At 37.3% G+C, this 19863-nt stretch overlaps 1 protein-coding gene and 1 non-coding gene across 2 annotated transcripts in view; one reads left to right on the forward strand and one right to left on the reverse strand.

The window, feature by feature from the left end:
* PALLD (palladin, cytoskeletal associated protein) overlaps positions 1-19863 on the reverse strand; it is a 463024-nt gene that overhangs the window by 209392 nt on the left and 233769 nt on the right. Inside the window, exons 8-9 of the mRNA XM_049771290.1 lie at positions 6952-7071; positions 3317-3659 (exon numbers count right to left, since the gene is read on the reverse strand). Of these exons, the coding sequence (XP_049627247.1) occupies positions 3317-3659; positions 6952-7071 (463 nt within the window). The remainder of the gene's footprint in view (positions 1-3316; positions 3660-6951; positions 7072-19863) is intronic.
* On the forward strand, positions 9398-9504 carry LOC126008455 (U6 spliceosomal RNA). Its single transcript, XR_007495785.1, has one exon. It is a non-coding gene; the product is annotated as a U6 spliceosomal RNA (small nuclear RNA).

Genomic DNA, 19863 nt, shown 5'->3' on the forward strand with positions numbered 1-19863 from the left:
TTTGCAGTTAAAACATAGGTTTAGGCCTATATTCGCTGTATCAGACAGAACGTTCCCGTGCTGCATGTGCTGCATGTGTTCCTGTGCTCATGTACCACAGTGAGCCAATCACAACAAGCAAAGGTTCAAAGGTTAGATTGTAATAGACTTCCTCTCTGACTCTGGCCAATCTGAGAAGGCTTTTTACAGTGTAGATTCGGGTCCAGAACATTGTCTAATTTGCATGCATAAAAAGCCTGCTTGGATTGGCTGAGTTAAAAGGCAGTCTGAGCAGCCTTGCAGTGATTGGTGCAGGATCTACTTGGAAAATTCGTTCTGTGGCAATATTCAGACAATTTTCGGTTAGCGGCATATTGAAACATTTTTGGGGATATACTCAGGGTATAAGACGACCCCCAATTTTAGGTTGACTTTTTTTTTTGTTTCAAAAGTCGTCTTATACACCGGAAAATATGGTATGCCAGCCACAAATGTGTATTAAGAGCACATTTAAACCTGAATAATTAAACACAGTCACTCTTTCCCAGGAAAACTGGTCTTTGTTTCATTAAATACATATTAAAAATACAAAGATTAGGGACCAGAGGAGTTGGGCATTTGCTTTGCATGCAGAAGGATGGCGGTTCAAATCCCGGCATCCCATATGGTCCCCCGAGCCTGCCAGGAGCTATTTCTGAGTGTAGAGCCAGGAGTAACCTTTGGGCGGTGCCAAGTGTAACCTAAAGACCAAAAATAAATAAATAAATGAATGAATAAATAAATAAAAATACAAAGATAAATGTGGCCAGCAGTAGCCATTCACTTTGTAGGTTGGTGCTAAAGAGCATTAATTAATCTCTTAAAAGGCTGTCACTGAGTTAATCTCACTTGCTCAGTCTTTCTGGAGCATGAGAATGAAAGCTATACCTGCACTTTTAAACACAAGGCCAGACCCTTGAATTATACCCTTGCTTTATAAAGACTGAATGAAATAACATTATTGGAGGACCTGGTTTCCTTAAGCATTTTTCCTCTCAAAGTTGCCATTTCCAAGTACCTAGTTATAATGCTAAGTGATGGTGCTATATTGTTTACATTTAACTGGCTGTTTTGTTTTGTTTAATTATTTTTTATTAACAATTTTTATTTTGATCATAGTGGCTTACATATTGTTGACAATAATATTTTAGGTACATATTTACATAAAATCAGGGGATTCCCATCACCCGTTTGTCCTCCCTACTCCTCCGTTTTTGTCCTATCTCCCATATCCTCTTCCCTCACCCCCAGGGCTGCTAGAATATGTGGTCCCCTCTGTACCTATCCTATTACTTAGTAGTCTTGCATCTGTTTGGTCCTGATGCCTCCCTTATTTCCCCCTCTAATTGGGAGGCAGGGCTAGGTAGTTCAAGTTATGTGGTTTTGTTTGAAGAGGAGAAAAGTAATAAACTGGGGTAAAAGTCTAATACGCCGAAAATAAGTGGAATTCTTCTAGAGGTTCTCGTCATCGGTTTGAGAGACAAAGGAGAAAAAGAAGGTGAAACACTCCACCACTACAAAAAGAAGTGTCAAATATATATTAAGGATTCCAACAATAACACTAAGCACCACAAAAACAAAACAAAACAAACAAACAAACAAACAAACAAAAAACGCCATGGTCTTGAGATAAGAAACATGGCGAGCACATAAAGAGAGAAAAGAAGGGGCCGGAGAGATAGCATGGAGGTAAGAGAGATAGCATGGAGGTAAGGCGTTTGCCTTTCATGAAGGAGGTCATCGGTTTGAATCCCGGCGCCCCATACGGTCCCTCGTGCCTGCCAGGAGCAATCTCTGAGCCTGGAGCCAGGAATAACCCCTGAGCACTGAACTGGCTGTTTTTTTGTTTGTATTTTTGTTTGTTTTGTTTTTGGGCCACACCAGTTGATGCTCAGGAGTTACTCCTGGCTATGCACTTAAAAATTGCTGCTGGCTTGGGAGACCATATTGGATGCCGAGGGATGGAACCTCGGTCCATCCTAGGCTAGTGCTTGCCAAGCAGATGCCTTACCTCTATCACCACCACGCTGGCCCCTTAACTGACTACCTGGCTGAGAATAGCAGGAACAAATATAAAACTAACTGCAGGTTCATAATAGATCCACATTTTGAAACTGTACAAGATTATTCAGAAGTTTATTTTTACTTATGAGTAAAAATATTATATTTTTAATTTTATATTATTTAACTTATTTTTATTTATATTTTTATAATTTTTTATATTTTTATATTTATATTTTTAACTTATGAGTTCATTTGACAGACTTATTTGATTAAGAATGGTCATGACATTGCTTAGTGAACAATAAAGTGACAACTAACATGAATATTATATTCCAATGCTTCTAACATTAGCATTGAGACCAGAGAGGAGAGAGGAGGCTGTGTAGTGCAAAGGAAGTAAAGAATAATTTCTATCCTACTTCTATTTCCTGTCCCAAATCAAAAACATCAGACAGCTTGATGAAATATAAAAGAGTTTTCCTAAATTCTGGCCAATTCATTCTCATGGAAATGTGACCTTGTAGAATATGTGTACATTTTCTATGACTCTGACATTTCCACCACCTCTATCAGGGCAGTAATTCAAGGTCTGTTATGCTATGATAGAGCGTCTTGAATTAATTGATTTCTGCCTCTCTCTGACATTGTAATGGCTCCATTCATAACAACTCAGCTATGTGGTGCCAACAGAAACAGCTCTTGCGAGGTTTATCATGCTAAGAAAATAGTGGATATCAAATATGAAGGCAGTATTCATGGAAATATGCAGTTCCATGAAATTCCAAGGCCAAGTCAGTAAAGCTAGGAAGGGTGCACTCCTTCCTGAGAAGCCTATCTGTGATTTTATTCCCCAACCCAGTTTCTGCACACTGAATTTCCACCAGCAGCTCTTAATCGCCAAATGCTTTATCTTTATCAGATTTCATTACTGATTCTTAAATTTGAAACATTTGCAAACGCTTTAAACAGAGTGCTCAAAGTAGTCCCTTCTTCCCATCATCTCTGGGGAAGGAATACATCCTCCATATATGCTGGAAGGCCTCATCATGCACAGATATTTTCACAGCTGTAACCTTTGCTTTTAGCAAAGGGCAGCTTTGACCAGTCTTCTTACTTACCTTCTTTCATTTTAAATGACCCCATTTAGAAGCAAGGTCACATCAGCAAGGCAAAATGTGCCTACAGAAAAGGCAACTTGCCACATAGTTGAGCCCATGCTAAAAGTTATCCCAGACTGGAGAGGAAATTTAGTAAGAATGGAGAAAGTATTAAACAACCATGCCAAAATACTCACAGTTTGGGCTTGGCAAGCAGAGGTGGTGGCTCCTTAGTGGGTGAAAGTAGGACAGCTGGTGTTTGAAGAGATTTATTGGTGTTAGCTTTGCCATTAATCAGTCCATTTACCACATGGCTAGGGTGGACTCCATTAGTTTCATTCTCAGCAGAACTGAACTGCATTTGAAGGGCTGCCATGCTAAGTCCAAACTCGGGACTGTTCACCTGCTGGAGCTCAGCTGGTTTCTTTGAAGCCAACTCAAAGGAACTTGACTCCAAAGTGGGCGGAGGAGGTGGAAAATGCTGGAAGTGATCATTGTTGGAGTCTCCCATTGAGTCATAGCCACAGTTTTCAGTGTTGGCTAAGGAAAAGGAAAGGGATGAAAGAGTAAGATACTACTCTTTCAACAGTGATTTTCACATTGTCATAATTCATCTGAAAGTCCCTTGTGCCTGAAACGGTGACAAAGAAGCTGGCTGGATTTGTCTCTGTAGAAGCGAAGGCAGTTAATGGCCTGGTTTTCCCAACTTTGTTTTGAACAACTACTTACCGTTTCCAGATCTGGCCCCCATATGGGGAAACCAGCTGCCAAGTCATTAACAAATGCTGAACAAGAGCTAAAGATAAAAGTTGGTTTAAAAAAATTCACAATGCCACTAATTATCCCTTGTCCTCTCATATTTCAACCCATGGAGTCAAACACACATACCTTCTATGTGATATTAACATGAACAAAAGCTCTAAAACTTATGAATGGTCAGCAAGTGATAGTCAATTTACAGGGCAGGAAAGTCGAATTTCTGAATCTATGTGATATGTCTTATGACATATCACCGATACTTCCACCCACATGTCAGATCTTTGTCACAGCTGTAATTCAAATGCAAAAAAAATTTTCATTTGTTCTCAATAGAAAGCTTTGAATTGAAAACTTAAGATCATGTCAATTTTGGATTCCTCACCTTGCCTAGTGCCCAGTAGAACTCTTGGGATGTACTAAAACAATGCTTACTGAAATAAACTAAATTCCTGCTAATATTTGTAGGTTCTATTTGGCCCACAGTGATTTAGCTTAGATGAAAATGGGAAATATTGTATGCCAATGTTCATCAAAAATACTCATTCAAAAGGTCTCTGCACCCCTATGTTCAGAGAAGCATTAATCACAATAGCCAAACATGGACTCAACCTAAAGTCCTATCACCTGTATAAAGAAATTGTGGCAGTACTCTCAATAGAATACTCATTGGTATTTAAAATAGTACAAATACAATGTTGGTGGATAAAATGATTAATATCTGAGTAGATATACTAAGTAAAATAAGCAAGTAAGTGAAAGATAATTACTGAATGGCTTCACTCAAGGGGAAATAACTAAAGCAAAGAATCTGGCCCAAAACAACAAAATGTACTTCTATACTCAGTGAAAAACTATGATCGTTATTGAAGGAAAAAATGAAGGCAAGTGGGTGGTCAAAGGGTCTCAGTTGCATTGGTGGTATTAAGAAAGACAGAACTAAATACCCAAGCCAGAGTTAACAATAATGAAGTCATGAGATCCAAACTTTCACAACCAAAATTAAAAATGGGCCTGTTTTGTAGGCAGATTGGGCCAGCTGCTGGTGTCATGGGATGGACTCTGGGAACATTGGTGGAGCAAGGTTGATACTGGTGGTGGGATTGGTGCTGAAACACTGTATGTCTAAAACCCAACTGTGAATAACATTTTAAATCACAATGGTTTCAATAAAAATATTAATAATTTTTTTATTGAAACCATTGTGATTTACAAAGTTCTTCATAGTTGGGTTTCAGACATATAATGTTTTGACCAGTGTTGATCTCTCTCCACCAATTTTTCCAGAGTGTATCTCCTTCCCTGCTCCCCAACCTGCCAGCATAACAGGCCCATTTTTATTTTAGATTGTTAAAGTTTGGATCTATGATTTCATTACTGTGACTCTGGTTAGGTATTTAGTTCTGTTTTGTGCATCTCCACCAATGTACCAGAGACCTCTTGGCCCCTGTCCCCCATCCTTTCATATTTATGTTTCTCCTCCTCTACTCAACTATTTTTAAACAGATTTTTATTAATATACTTATTTAAACACCTTGATTACTAATATGATTGTAGTTTGGTTTTGTTCATGTAAAGAACAGCTCCCCTTCATCAGTGCAAAAAAAAAAGAAGGCATGGGGCTGAAGCAATAGTATAGTAATAGGGCATTTGCTTGCACGTAGCTGACCTAGGAGGAACCACGATTTGATCCCCCCAGTATCCTATGTGGTCCCCCAAGCCAGGAGTGATTTCTGAGTCATAGCCAGGAGTAACACCTGAGCATCACTGGGAGTGGCCAAAAAACAACAAAACTAAACAAAACAAAAGGTAAAAAAGAAAGCATGTGGGAGGAATGAGTAGTGTGTCTTTTGGGGTTTATGGGATGCACTGGATGATGGTGGGAATGATGAGTATTATGCCCTTAAGAGGTAAGAAGCTAAAGACCTGATTCTTTGTCGTATTTTAAACCAAATAAGTCAATAGACAAAAGCGCTCAACTATGACTAGAAGGACTGGCTCACGATATGAAGCTCACCATAACTAATGATGGGTACAATTAGAAAAATAACTATACTGACAACTCTCATGACAATGTCAATGAGTGAGAGAAGTAGAATGCCTGTCTCGAAAACAGGGGTTGGGGGTGGGGAGGAGATTGGGGACACTGGTGATAGGAATGTTGAACTGGTAAAGGGGGGTGTTCTTTTTATGACTGAAACCCAACTACAATCATGTTTATAATCAAGGTGTTTACATGAAGGTATTATTAAAAACAAAACAAAACAGACAAACAAAAAGCACTCATCTGCAGAAATAGTTTCACCATTAAAAGTAAACTGCAGGCTTCTTGGAAGGAAAGCATTTACAATCCCTACTCCACAGCCCTAAATTAATTTTGGTTGTGCCTCTGCTGCCATCTAGCACAAGTTTCCTCTCTTCTAACAAAAAAGTGTTTTTCCATGGCTCTCTCCCTATATATTTCTTGCAGTACATAAACAATTTATCAATTACCTATTATACACCAGTCTTGGCCAAAGATGTATTTAAATCTCTATAAATAAGTAACAAATGAAGCATTGCAAATAAATCAAAACTTATTGGTAAGAGCAGAAAAAAGTCCATTGCAATTTTACAAAAATAAAAAAAAGGAAAAAGTTTCATGTTTCATGCTGATTTCCCTGGAAGTTCTGATTCTTTAAAAAAAATACACTTTTAAATATTGATTTTAAAAGCAGAGTATATTGCTATATATTGCTCACATCAAAGTTACAACCCACTCAATACAATATGCTCTCTTAGATCTTCATACCTCTTCCAAATATATTTGGCTATTTTTCTAGGGAAAAAATTGGATAAATTTAAGTTTGAGATGCTGAAGCTTGAAATGTGAATGAAAAAAAATTTCTTTGTACAATTATCTCCAGATCTTCACTGGTGATACTGCTGAGATCAAGAATGGCACCTCTTGATCTCAGAAGCCTTTGGATGGAGCACAATTTCTGGTTAGTAGGTGGCATTAAGTGTTGTCTCTCCCTTGCAGTAGCTCATCATGTGTGCTTTCTGAAATCCTGTGGAATGTTTCAGCCTCACATACCTGAGGTGACAAGCAGCTGTGCAGTGCTGGTTACGGATCCAAAATCATTTCGTGCTGTGCATGTGAAGATCCCTGCATCTTCAGGGAAAGTCTCTGCGATCACCAGGGTACAGATTTCCTCTGGAAGGAAAGAGAACCAACTATCAGGAAAGATCACAAAATCACTCGGGAGAAGTTAGGTACTATACTGCTTCTCTCAAACAAGCAAAGTTGGTAAGAAGGACACAGACCATTTTCCAAAAGCATTCAGACAGATCACTTTGCTTTTCAATTAGCAGTTCAGCAGAGACAAAAGCTATTTTTTTGCATATTTTTTAATAATTTTTATTTTGACCAAAGTGGATTACAAATTATTCACGGTAGTATTGCAGGTACATAGTGACATTGAATCAGGGGCATTCCTACCACCAATGTTGTTCTCCCTTCACCCCTGTTCCCAACATACATCCCATATAGCCCTTACTTTGACCCCCGGGGCTGCTAGTGTAAGTGGCCTCTTCTTTGTCTAGCCTTATTGTAGATAGGGTATCAATTCTGTTGTAATTGGCTTTGTGTTTGGTGTTCAAGTCTGATCATTTTTTTATTTCTACTCAATGTTCATACGATTGTTTGGTCTTGGTGCACTCCATTATTTCTCCCTCAATTTGTGAGGCAGAACAAGATGGTTCAAGTTATGTGGTTCTGCTTGAAGGTAAGTGAAATTCATTTGTTGGAATTTTGGATAATCAGCCTCAATTTCTTCAACTTATAAAATGGGGACAAGAAATTCCTAAAGCTGCCACTACCATCATTGCAAGGGGCACCTGACTGATCATTGCTGTGGCTTTGAGACCAATCCCAGCACAGAAGGCCTGGAGGAAGCTGCTAGACAGAGGTGACCTCAAGCAGGGTGAGGCCAGAGGATCAGCTGCGAAGTGAAGTAGAGCAGCCCAAGTGCATCTTCTAGCAAATGAACTCCACCATAACACGTAGGAAAAACCCACAAGAAGCATGACAATGGGTAAACAATGTAAGACATAGAGAATGAAGATGGCAGCTCAGATGACCCGAAAAGTCCCAACCACCTAGTTAGACTCTCAGATAAGGAGTTCAGAGAAGAAATATGGAGGATAATCATAGAACTCGAAGAAAGCATATAGATACAGCTGAACAGACCACAAAGGCAGAAATCAGAAAATTCCAAACAGTTAAAGACATCATTACAGAGAAACCTCCAGAGTTAAGGACAGCAAGCAACCAAATCCTGCATGCCATAAGAGTAAAAGCTAAAAGAGACCAGAAGAAAAGTACTCAAGACATATCCTAGTCACAATGACAAATTCACAGATAGAGATAGAATACTGAAAGCATCAAGATCAAAGAGAGAAATTACATTCAAAGTGCATACTTAAAATTTACAGCAGACCTGTCACAAGAAACCCTCAAGGCCAGAAGGCAGTGGTGGGACATAGTGACAAAACTCAACTATATGAATGCTTCGTCTAGAATACTGCACCCAGTAGAACTCACATTCTGTTTTGAAGGAAGTATACAAAGCTTCACAGATAAACAACAGCTCAGAAACTTTACGGACTCAAAACCAGCCTTAAAAGAAAAACTGAAAGGTCTACTTTAAGACAAGACTGACCAACAGATACACCAAACTTCTACATAAAGATGACTCTAAATTCCATGACAATTATCTCTCTCAATGTCAATGGACTAAATGCACCTGTTAAGAGACACAGAGTGGCAAAATGAATCAAAAGCTGAATCCACCACTTTTCTATCTACAAGAAACACATATGAATAGTCAGAACAAACATATACTCAAAATCAAAGGCTGGAGGAAAATCATCCAAGCAAACAACTCCCTTAAAAATGTGTGTGTTTATTCATTGCAGCACTATTTACCATAGCAAGACTCTGGAAACAGCCAAGATACCCTTCAATAGATGAATGGCTAAAGAAACTGTGGTACATATACACAATGGAATATTATGCAGCTGTCAGGAGAGATGAAGTCATGAAATTTTCCTATACATGGATGTACATGGAATCTATTAGGCTGAGTGAAATAAGTCAGAGAGAGAGAGAAAAACGCAGAACGGTCTCACTCATCTATGGGTTTTAAGAAAAATGAAAGACATTCTTGCAATAATAATTTTCAGACACAAAAGAGAGAAGGTCTGGAATTTACAGCTCACCTCATGAATCTCACCGCAAACAGGAATGAGTTTAGTTAGAGAAATAACTATCCTAATAATGAGACTATACTAATAATGAGAATGTATGAGGGAAATAGAAAGCCTGTCTAGAGTACAGGCGGGGGTTGGGTGGGGAGGAGGGAGATTTGGGACATTGGTGATGGGAATGTTGCACTGGTGATGGATGGTGTTCTTTACATGACTGAAACCCAAACACAAGCATGTATGTAATAAAGTTGGTTAAATAAAAAAAAAAGTGTGTGTTTGCTTCAGCAGCACATATACTAAAATTAGAAGAATACAGAGAAGATTAGCATGGCCCCTGCTTAAGGATGACATGCAAATTCGTGAAACATTCCATATTTTTATTTGTAATCAAGGTGTTTAAAGATATCAATAAAAAATTAACAGAAAAGTTGCAAGTGACCATATTAATATCAGATGACACAAACTTTAGACTCAGAAAAGTTTTAAGGGACAAAGTGGACATTATGTACTAATCAAATGATATGTACAACAGAAAGAAATCACACTCTTAACATATATACACCCAATGAGGGACTTGCAAAGTATTACAATTGATGACAAATCTGAAAGAAGATATCAATAGCAACATAATAATAGTGAGAGACCTCAACACAGCCTGTCACCCCTTAATAGGTCAACCAGGCTGAAACTCAACAAGAATATAAAAACTCTGAAAAGAGAAATGGAAGAAAGTGGTCTAGTAGATATATATAGGGCACTCCATCTTCTGAAAACTGGATACACATGTTTCTTCAATGCACATGGATCATTCTCCAGGATAGATCACATGCTGGCCCATAAAATATTCTTGCAAACAAATGACAATGAAGACACAGATTAACAGAATTTAGGGGATGCAGTAAAAGCAGTATTAAGAGGAGAATTTATAGATCTGTAAGCACACATCAGAAAGAAGGGTCCTATATAAAAACCGTAATGACACAACTTTTAAAATTAGAAAATGATCAACAAAAGGAATCAAAAATAGGTAGGCAGAAGGAAATAACAAAGCTTAGAGCAGAAATCAATGAAATGTAAATCAAAATAACAATCCAAAAGATCAACATAAGCAATAGTTGGCTCTTTGAAAAAATAAACAAGATTGATAAACCACTAGCAAAACTCACAAGGAAAAGAAGAGAAATTTAATAAACGGGATTAGAAATGAAAAGGGGGGAGATTACTAAAGATACTGCAGATATTCAAAGGGTAATCAGAGACTATTTTGAGAAATTCTATCCCATGAAACATGAGAACCGAGAAGAAATGGATAAATTTTTGGACTCATAATTTGCCACGGTTAAACCAGAATACTCTAGCATATCTAAACAGACACATCACTTCTGATGAAATTAAAATGGTAATCAAAAGTCTTCCCCAAAACAAAAGCCCAGGCCCACATGGAGTCACTAATGAATTCTTTCAAACCTTTCCAGAGGATCTACTACCAATCCTTTTCAGGCTCTTTCATAAACTTGAAGGATCAGTAACACTCCCAAATAGTTGTTCTGAAGCTAACATCACCTTGATACCAAAATCAGACAGAGTTGCTGCAAAAAAAAAAAAAAAAAAAAAAAAAAAAAAAAAAAAAAAAAAAAAAGAAAAGAAAAGAAAAGAAAAGAAAACTACAGATCAATATCCCTGATGAAAACAGATGCAAAGATCCTCATCAAAATTCTGGCAAATAGGATCCAACACCTCATCAAGAAGGTCATACACCATGACCAAGTAATATTTATTTAGGAATGCAAGGATGATTTAACATATGTAAATCAATCAACATAATACACCATATCAACAAAAAGGAAAAAACATGATCATATCAATAGATGCAGAGAAAGCATTTGATAATTCCATTCCCATCATGATGAGAGTTTTTCTTTTTTTTTTTTTTTTATCAAGAATGGGTATTGGACCTTGTAGTTTCTCTCCACTGAGAGTAATATTTGCCATTAGATTGTGGTAGATGGCCTTGACTTTCTCAATATAGTCAAGGCCATCTACCACAATCCAATGGCAAATATTATTCTCAATGGAGAGAAACTAAGTCTTTCCTCTAAAATCTGGTACAAGACAAGGCTACACTCTCTCACCACTCCTCTTCAACATAGTGCTGAAAGTTCTTGCTATAGCAATTAGACAAGAAAAATATATCAAAGGCATCCTGATAGGAAAGGAAGAAATCAAGTTTTCACTGTTTGCAAATGACGTGATACTATATTTAGAAAACCCTAAAGATTCTACCAAAAAGCTTCTAGAGACAATAAATTCATATAGCAAAGTGTCTGGATACAAAAATTAACATGCAAAAATCAATGCCCAACTTTACACCAATAATGATAGAAAAGAATGGACGTTAAAAATACAATCCTGGGGCCAGAGAGGTGGCTCTAGAGGTAAGGTGTCTGCCTTGTAAGCGCTAACCAAGGAAGGACCATGGTTCTATCCCCCGACTTCCCACATGATCCCCCCAAGCCAGGGGCAATTTCTGAGCACTTAGCCAGGAGTAACCCCTGAGCATCAAATGGGTGTGGCCCAAAAACAAACAAAAAATACAATCCTATTCACACTAGTTTCCCACAAACTCAAAAACCTTGGAGTCAACTTAACCAAAGAGGTGAAGAACATATCCAAAGAAAACTACAAAATTCTGCTTCAAGTAAAAGGACACTAAATGGAGATACATATCATGCTCATGGATTGGGAGATTAACATCACTAAAATGCCAATACTACCCAAAGCATTGTACATAATTAATGCAATCCCTCTAAGGTTACCAGTGACATTCTTCAAAGAAGTGTATCAAACACTCTTGAAATTCATTTGGAACAATAAACATCTGTGAATAGCTAGAGTAACTCTTAGAAAAAGGAATATGGGAGACATCACCATCACTTTCCTCAACTTTAAACTGTATTACAAAGTTATAGTCATTAAAACAGCTTGGTATTGGAATAAAGACAGACCCTCAGATCAGTGGAATAGATTTGAGTATTCAGATAATGTGCTCCAGACATACAACAAATTAATCTTTGATAAAAGGTCAAGAAATGCAAAATGAAGCAAGAAAAGCCTCTTCAACAAGTGGTGTTGGGACAACTGGTCGCTCACTTGCAAAAAAGCGAACTCCGACTTCCATGCACAAAGGTTAAATCCAAATGGATGAAAGACCATGATATCAAACCCCAAACCATAATATATATAGAACAACACATAGGTAAAACACAACATGACATTGAGACTAAAGGCATCTTCAAGGAGGAAACAGCACTCTCCAAATAAGTTGAAGCAAAGATAAACAGATGGGACTATTTTAGACTGAGAAACTTCAGCACCTCAAAGAAAATAGTGCCTAGGATACAAATCCCATCCCCTGAATGGGAGAAACTATTCACCCAATACCCATCAGATAAGGGGCTAATATCTAAGATATACAAGGTTCTGACAGAACTTAAGAAGAAAAAAATCATCTAACCCATCAAAAAATGGGGAGAAGAAATGAACAGACAATTCCTCAAAGAAGAAATACAAATGGACAAAAGGCACATGAAGCAATGCTCCACATCACTAATCATCAAAGATATGCAAATCAAAACAACAATGAGGTACCATCTTACACCAAAGAGACTGGCACACATCACAAAGAACAAGAACAATAACTGCTGGCAGGGTTGTGGAGAGAAAGGAACTCTCATTCACTGCTGGTGGGAATGCCACCTTGTCCAGCCTTTATAGAAAATAATATGGAGATTCCTCAAAAACTGGAAATTGAACTCCTATTTGATCCAGCTATACCACTCCTAGGAATATACCTTAGGAACACAAAAACACAATACAAACACCCCTTCTTCACACCTATATTCACTGCAGTGCTATTTACAATATCCAGACTCTGGAAACAACCAAGATGCCCTTCATAGATGAATGACTAAAGAAATTCAGGAGAGATGAAGTCATGAAATTTTCCTATACATGGATGTACATGGAATCTATTATGCTGAGTGAAATAAGTCAGAGAGAGAGAGAAAAACGCAGAATGGTCTCACTCATCTATGGGTTTTAAGAAAAATGAAAGACACCCTTGTAATAATAATTTTCAGACACAAAAGAGAAAAGAGCTGGAAGTTCCAGCTCACCTCAGGAAGCTCACCACAAAGAGTGATGAGTTTAGTTAGAGAAATAACTACATTTTGAACTGTCCTAATATTGAGAATGTATGAGGGAAATGTAGAGCCTGTTTAGGGTACAGGCGGGGGTTGGGTGGGGAGGAGGGTGATTTGGGACTTGGGTGATGGGAATGTTGCACTGGTGATGGGTGGTGTTCCTTTTATGACTGAAACCCAAACACAATCATGTATGTAATCAAGGTGTTTAAATAAAAAAAAAAAATTAAATTAAAAAAAAAAAAAAAAAAAAAGAAATAGCTCCTGGCAGGCACGGGAACCCATAGGGGACGCTGGGATTCAAACCAACCACCTTAGGTCCTGGAGTAGGCTGCTTGCAAAGCAAACACTGCTGTGCTATCTCTCCGGCCCCAATGGTTACTGCTTTTACTGTCACTTTTCTAATCAATTGAGCATCATTTTAAATGATAAAGAAATCATTTAAAAATTACTAATAATGGGGCTGAAGTGGTGGCGTGGAGTGGTAAGGCGTCTGCCTTGACGGCACTAGCCTAGAACAAAACACGATTTTATCGCCTAATGTTCCATATGGTCCCCCAAGCCAGCAGCGACTTCTGAGCGCATAGCCAGGAGTAAACCCTGAGCATCACTGGGTGTGGCCCCAAAACAACAACAACAAATTACTAAACATATGAAGAAGTTTAATTGAAACAAAAAGTAATATCTAGAATTATAGAGAGCAGCACAAAAGTTATAAATGCAAAAGTTCCCTAAAAGATATTCTCAATTATATGTTAGTACCAAGGAGACCTCAATTATTTCTTTCGTTAACACTCATATTGCTCTCCATTTCACTTTCTACTCCAACTCTCCTTTGTTTTTGTTTTATTTTGTTTATTTGTTTGCTTTAATTCAATTTCGTTTGAAATTTTACAAAATTTTATTTTGTTTCTTTTTTCTTCAATAAAACATTCTATACTTTAAAAAAAAAAAAAAAAGAAATTGTGGTACATATATACATGGAATATTATGCAGCATCAGGAGAGATGAAGTCATAAATTTTTCCTACACATGGATGTACATGGAATCTATTATGCTGAGTGAAATAAGTCAGAGGGAGAGAGATAGACACAGAATAGTCTCACTCATCTATGGGTTTTAAGAAAAATAAAAAACATTATTGTTATAATGCCCAGAGAGATTAGAGATGAGGGCTGGAAGGATCAGCTCACCATATGAAACTCACCACAAAGAGTGGTGAGTGCAGTTAGAGAAATAACTACACTGACAACTAGCATAACAATGTCAATGAGTGAGGGAAGTAGAAAGCTTGTCTCGAATACAGGTAGTGTGGGAGAGGGGGGTTGGGGGACATTGGTTATGGGTATGTTACACTGGTGAAGGGGGGTGTTCTTTATATGACTGAAACCCAACTACAATCATGTCTATAAGGTGGTTAAATACAGATATTTAAAAATAAAAAGAAATTCCTAAGAGGGCTCTGTGTGAAGATGACCCAAGATGTTTACAGTGAACCTCTGCCTTTGGCAAATGGGAGATGACAAGTAGAAGTCAGTTTCATTCTCCCTCTGCCCAGTATTCTTGATTGTATGTAGATGTTCCTTCAACTAAGAGTTGCCTCTTCTGTTTAACTGAAAAGCAGTGAATGTGTTTGAAATCAAGCCTCCCTGAAATGATAACAAAGAAGCCCAATCTTTAAAATGTTTGACCTGAGCACAATTGCTTTGAAACTCTCTGGGATGGTGTTTACAAGTCTAAATTCTGAATTGTGGCCAAAGCTTAAAAGAGATTCTTCTGAGTGTTGCCTGATGCCAGCCCACCTGACAGAACATTATTGTTTCTAGCTGTACAATATACAACATAAACTATCTTTGCGGGTGTGTATGAGTCACAACTTATAAATTTACCAATCTCAGAGCTGTGATGAGAGTGAAAATTATGCAGATGACTATAGCTAACAGATAGGCAGCACCTGTGTGACTAGGTACTATTATCAGTACTTTACCCTTAGATTTAATCATCAGGTCAATTACATTTACATTATATCAAGTCAGTTACTTTTAGCATTATCAGCCCATTTTATAGATAATAAGCTGAAAAAATGATGATTTAAAATTATTTACTCAAAAACAGATGGTAATTGAGCAATAAAATAAAAATTCAAATAGAGACCAGAGCAATAGTACTATGAGTAAGAAGCTTGGTTTACATGCAGTCAGCCAGGGTTTGATCCCAGGCAACTCATGGTGTCCCCCTCCACCAGCAGAGTCAGGAGTGATTCCTGAGTGCAGAGGAAGAAGTACCCCTAAGCATTGCTGGGTGTGGCCCAAAACCAAAAGGCAATGACAAAAATAAAAATAAATCAAATAAATAAATTCAGACTCCATATACAATCACTTAAAATAATCATCAATGCGATCTGCTAGCATTCAAAAGAGCTAGACCTAGAATGTACTAACTACTTGTGACTGTTTATAGTATACCTATAAAATAAAGAGGATTATGTTGTAAATGTTAAGAACTAAGTTATGTTTCTAGTTCTTTGAAAGAGACTTCAGTGTTTATTCACATATTATGTCAACAGTACAAGACAGTATTAGATCTGTTTGCATAAAGACTGCAATTATTCCTCTCTCTGTAACAGGCCTTTTTGTAATGTGACCCTGCAACTCCTTCCATCATATAGCACTAAGTTGTAGTAGTAGTTGAATCAAGTAGATTCAACTCTTGAATCTGCCTAGCCTTCAAGCTATCTTAACCTAAAATATGTGTGAAGCTAATGGCCAAATCATAGACAAAGCCTCAAGAGGCCTTGTTCATTTTTGCTCAATTTCTTAGAACTCGGATGATCCCCTAAGCAAATAAAAATGTACTAGGCTACTGATCAAGAGACCACACAGAGTAGAGCCAAGCAATATCAACATAACCAACCAAGACTGACCTGTTTGCAGACAATTAGAAACTGATCATAGACACAACTAGAAAATCCAGGTGAGGATGGGTATGCCTGGTACAATCACAAGAGTCCCTAGTTTAGACCAACTTATATGGCTGGGATACATAATTATGAATTAAAGAGTAGTTTTTTGCATCAATAAGTTTGATGCCAATAACTGGCTTCACTAGAGTATTTCATACAGCAATAGAATAGAATCAGATGCGATCAGTGCTTTTCTTCCAATAGTCTGTGAAGATAGCCATCTACAAGCAAACTTTTCTGACATGCATCTTTACTCATTTCAAACATTAATAATGAAAACTGGCAAATTTGTTTCAAAACATAGCTTATGTCATAAGCATTGAAAGAAAATGACTAAAAATAAAAGTGCTACTTGATTATAAAGACCTTACTAATGCGGTCTTCAAATGTTATTTTTATTATAAATTAAAGAAAATTAATAAAGTATAAAATGAAAATGAAAAAGTTCATTTAAATTTTATTTATTTACTTATTATTTATTTATTTTTGTTTGTTTTTGTTTTGGGGCCACACCCAGCGACACTCGGGTTACTCCTGGCTCTGTGCCCAGAAATTGCTCCTGGCAGGCTCGAGGACCATATGGGATGCCAGGGATTTAACCCGGGTCCGTTTGGGGCTGGTTGCATGCAAGGTAAACACCTTACCACTGTGCTATCACACTGGCCTCGACTTACTTATGTATTACTTTTGTTTTGGCGGCAATACCTGGCAATGCTCAGGGGTTGCTGCTGGCTCTTCACTAAGAAATTGCTCCTGGTAAGCTTGGGTGACCATATGGGATGCCAGGCATTGAACTAGGCTGGTCACATGCAAGGCAGATACCCTACCCACTGTGCTATCACTCTGCTTCCCCCCAAATATCTTTTCTAATCCAATTCCCTTAAAATCCAAAATCTTGTAATAATCTCATTTCTTAAAGGTAAACTCAAATGATTTATGACATTTGATTCTATAAAAAATGAAAATATCTACTGATAGCCAGACCCTGGAAACAATCAAGATGCCCTTCAACAGATGAATGCCTAAAGAAACTGTGGTACATATACACAATGGAATATTATGCAGCCGTCAGGAGAGATGAAGTCATGAAATTTCCCTATACATGAATGTACATGGAATCTATTATGTTGAGTAAAATAAATCAGAGGGAGAGAGATAGATGCAGAATAGTCTCACTCATCTATGGGTTTAAAGATAATTGAAAGACATTTTTGCAATAATTCTCAGAGACAAAAGAGATGAGGACTGGAAGATGTAGCTCACGACATGAAGCTCACCATAAAGAGTGATGAGTGCTGTTAAAAAAAAATAACTATATTGAGAACTATCCTAACAGTGTGAATGAATGAGGGAAATAGTAAGTCTGTCTGGAGTACAGACCTGGGTGGGGTGGGGAGGAGGGAGATTTGGGACATTAGTGGTGGGAATGTTGCACTGGTGAAGGGGGGTGTTCTTTACATGACTGAAATCATACAACTACAATCATGTTTGTAATCACGGTGTTTAAATAAAGATGGAAAAAAAAGAAAAAGAAAATATCTATTGATCTAAAAATCTATCCAAATATTTGATCAGTATAATTAATGCAGTAGTACTGAATCCAATATGTACATTTTTACATTAGGAAGTAATATGGCTTGTATATATCTATATATATTTTGACCTTTATTGCATTTTCCACTCTTTTCTTGAGCATCATACTTGTCCTATCTCCAATGCTGATAATGCTAGTGAAGAACTTATTAACAGACCAGTTGAGATTTTAAAGCTAAAAATGTAGAATACATCAAAATATATACATTTTACTAAATACCTGAGGATAATAACAATTATAAGCTTTAATTAAGGAAGACAAATTGGATCAGGTATTAATTCAAAGGACAGCAGTGTGTGCCCTGCATGCAGGAGATTCCTCAATCGATCCTCTGCACTGAATAGTCCCTTGAGCACTTCTAGGTGCCCCCTCATGCAGCGTGGTGAGAGTGCAATCATATGAGCTGATGTTTAGCTATTGGCACCAGAGCATATGTGTGATGCCCCATCAACACAAAAAGAAGGAAGGGAGAAGCCGGAGCGGTAAGGTGGCACAGTGGTAAGGTGTTTGCTTTGCATGCAGAAGGACGGTGGTTCGAATCTCGGCATCCCATAGGGTCCCGGGAGCGATTTCTGAGCATAGAGCCAGGAGTAACCCCTGAGCACTGCCGGGTGTGACCCAAAAACCAAAACCAAAATCAAAACAAAAAAAAAAAAAAAAGAAGGAAGGGAACGGGGGTGGGGGTGGGGTGGGGTGGGGTGGGGGGTGGTGGTAAACAGACTTTTCTTTTCTTTCATTAACAAGTTGTCCTGTTTATTTAATGTACATTTTTTCCTTTTTGCTTCAATCATGGATATTTTTGGATATTTTTCTTACTGCATTTACCTTGCTGTGTTTATCTTTCTATTTTAGATGAAAACTATATGAACAGCTTCTTATATGAATTTCTTTGTATTTATAGTATCTTTTACAGACAGGGTCGCCGCGACTTTCTTCAGTCTCCATCAGTAAAAAATATACAATTGTAAGAATTAGTAAAATTCCACAAATGCATGATGTAACTATAAAGAATAATGTCTATTTAAATTATTTTTCATACTTTTAATCAGTGATTTATAGTTTATAAGATGAAAAATGTAAATGAATAAAAGTGATAACTATAGTATAGGAAAGAATGTATTATTCTCTCTTTTTTTTTTTCCTTATCCTACATTTGGTCCTTAATAGTCAAAATTGGGGAAGAGGTTGGGCCACAGTCATTACTCCTGGGTCTGCACTCAGAAATTATTCCTGGCAGGCTCAGAGTACCATATGGGATGCTGAAGATAAAACCAAGGTTGACTGTGTGCAAAGAAAATGTCTATCTCTCTGTTCCTATAATCAAATTTTTATACATTGTTTAACTGTTTAGTAAAGTTGGACTGTTTAGAGATATTTTTCATGAACATGGCTGAATATATATTTTTGAATCTTTAATTTTTTATGATGATGATTCTTAAACCTAGTGGACATGAAGAATTACCTGGAGTAATTACTAAATATGATTACATAGTATTCCACTTTCCCATAAGGATTTTGGCACAATAGATCTGGGCTGGACTAGGGCTCTTACATTTTTTTTAATATTATTTTAATTTTCAGTAAAAAGTGAGAGACTTCCTCTACAAAATGGACTTCAATTGTTTTTGACTGGGATACAGAAAAGAAAAGGCAAGTTATGTTTACCCCAGAGACATGGATAGGCATATTCATACATACATACATACATACATACATAATTGTAATATGAGTTTCACACTGATCATGATAAAGTGCAGTCTTCTATTTTGTATTTTTTTTTTTACAATAATGATGGTTGTTACCTACTTTTATGGCTCATATTCAATAGTTCAAACACACTTCAGTGTAGGACACAGCACAGTTCCTGGCTTCCTAATTTCAATAAAGTCTAATCATAGGAGCTTGGTAATGACTTAGAGAATAAGGAAAATAATGAAATAGCAGAAAGTTTGATTTAATCCTGTATGACTGTTTTTTTGC

This window comes from Suncus etruscus, chromosome 4, assembly GCF_024139225.1.
Source record: "Suncus etruscus isolate mSunEtr1 chromosome 4, mSunEtr1.pri.cur, whole genome shotgun sequence".
Classification (NCBI taxonomy): domain Eukaryota; kingdom Metazoa; phylum Chordata; class Mammalia; order Eulipotyphla; family Soricidae; genus Suncus; species Suncus etruscus.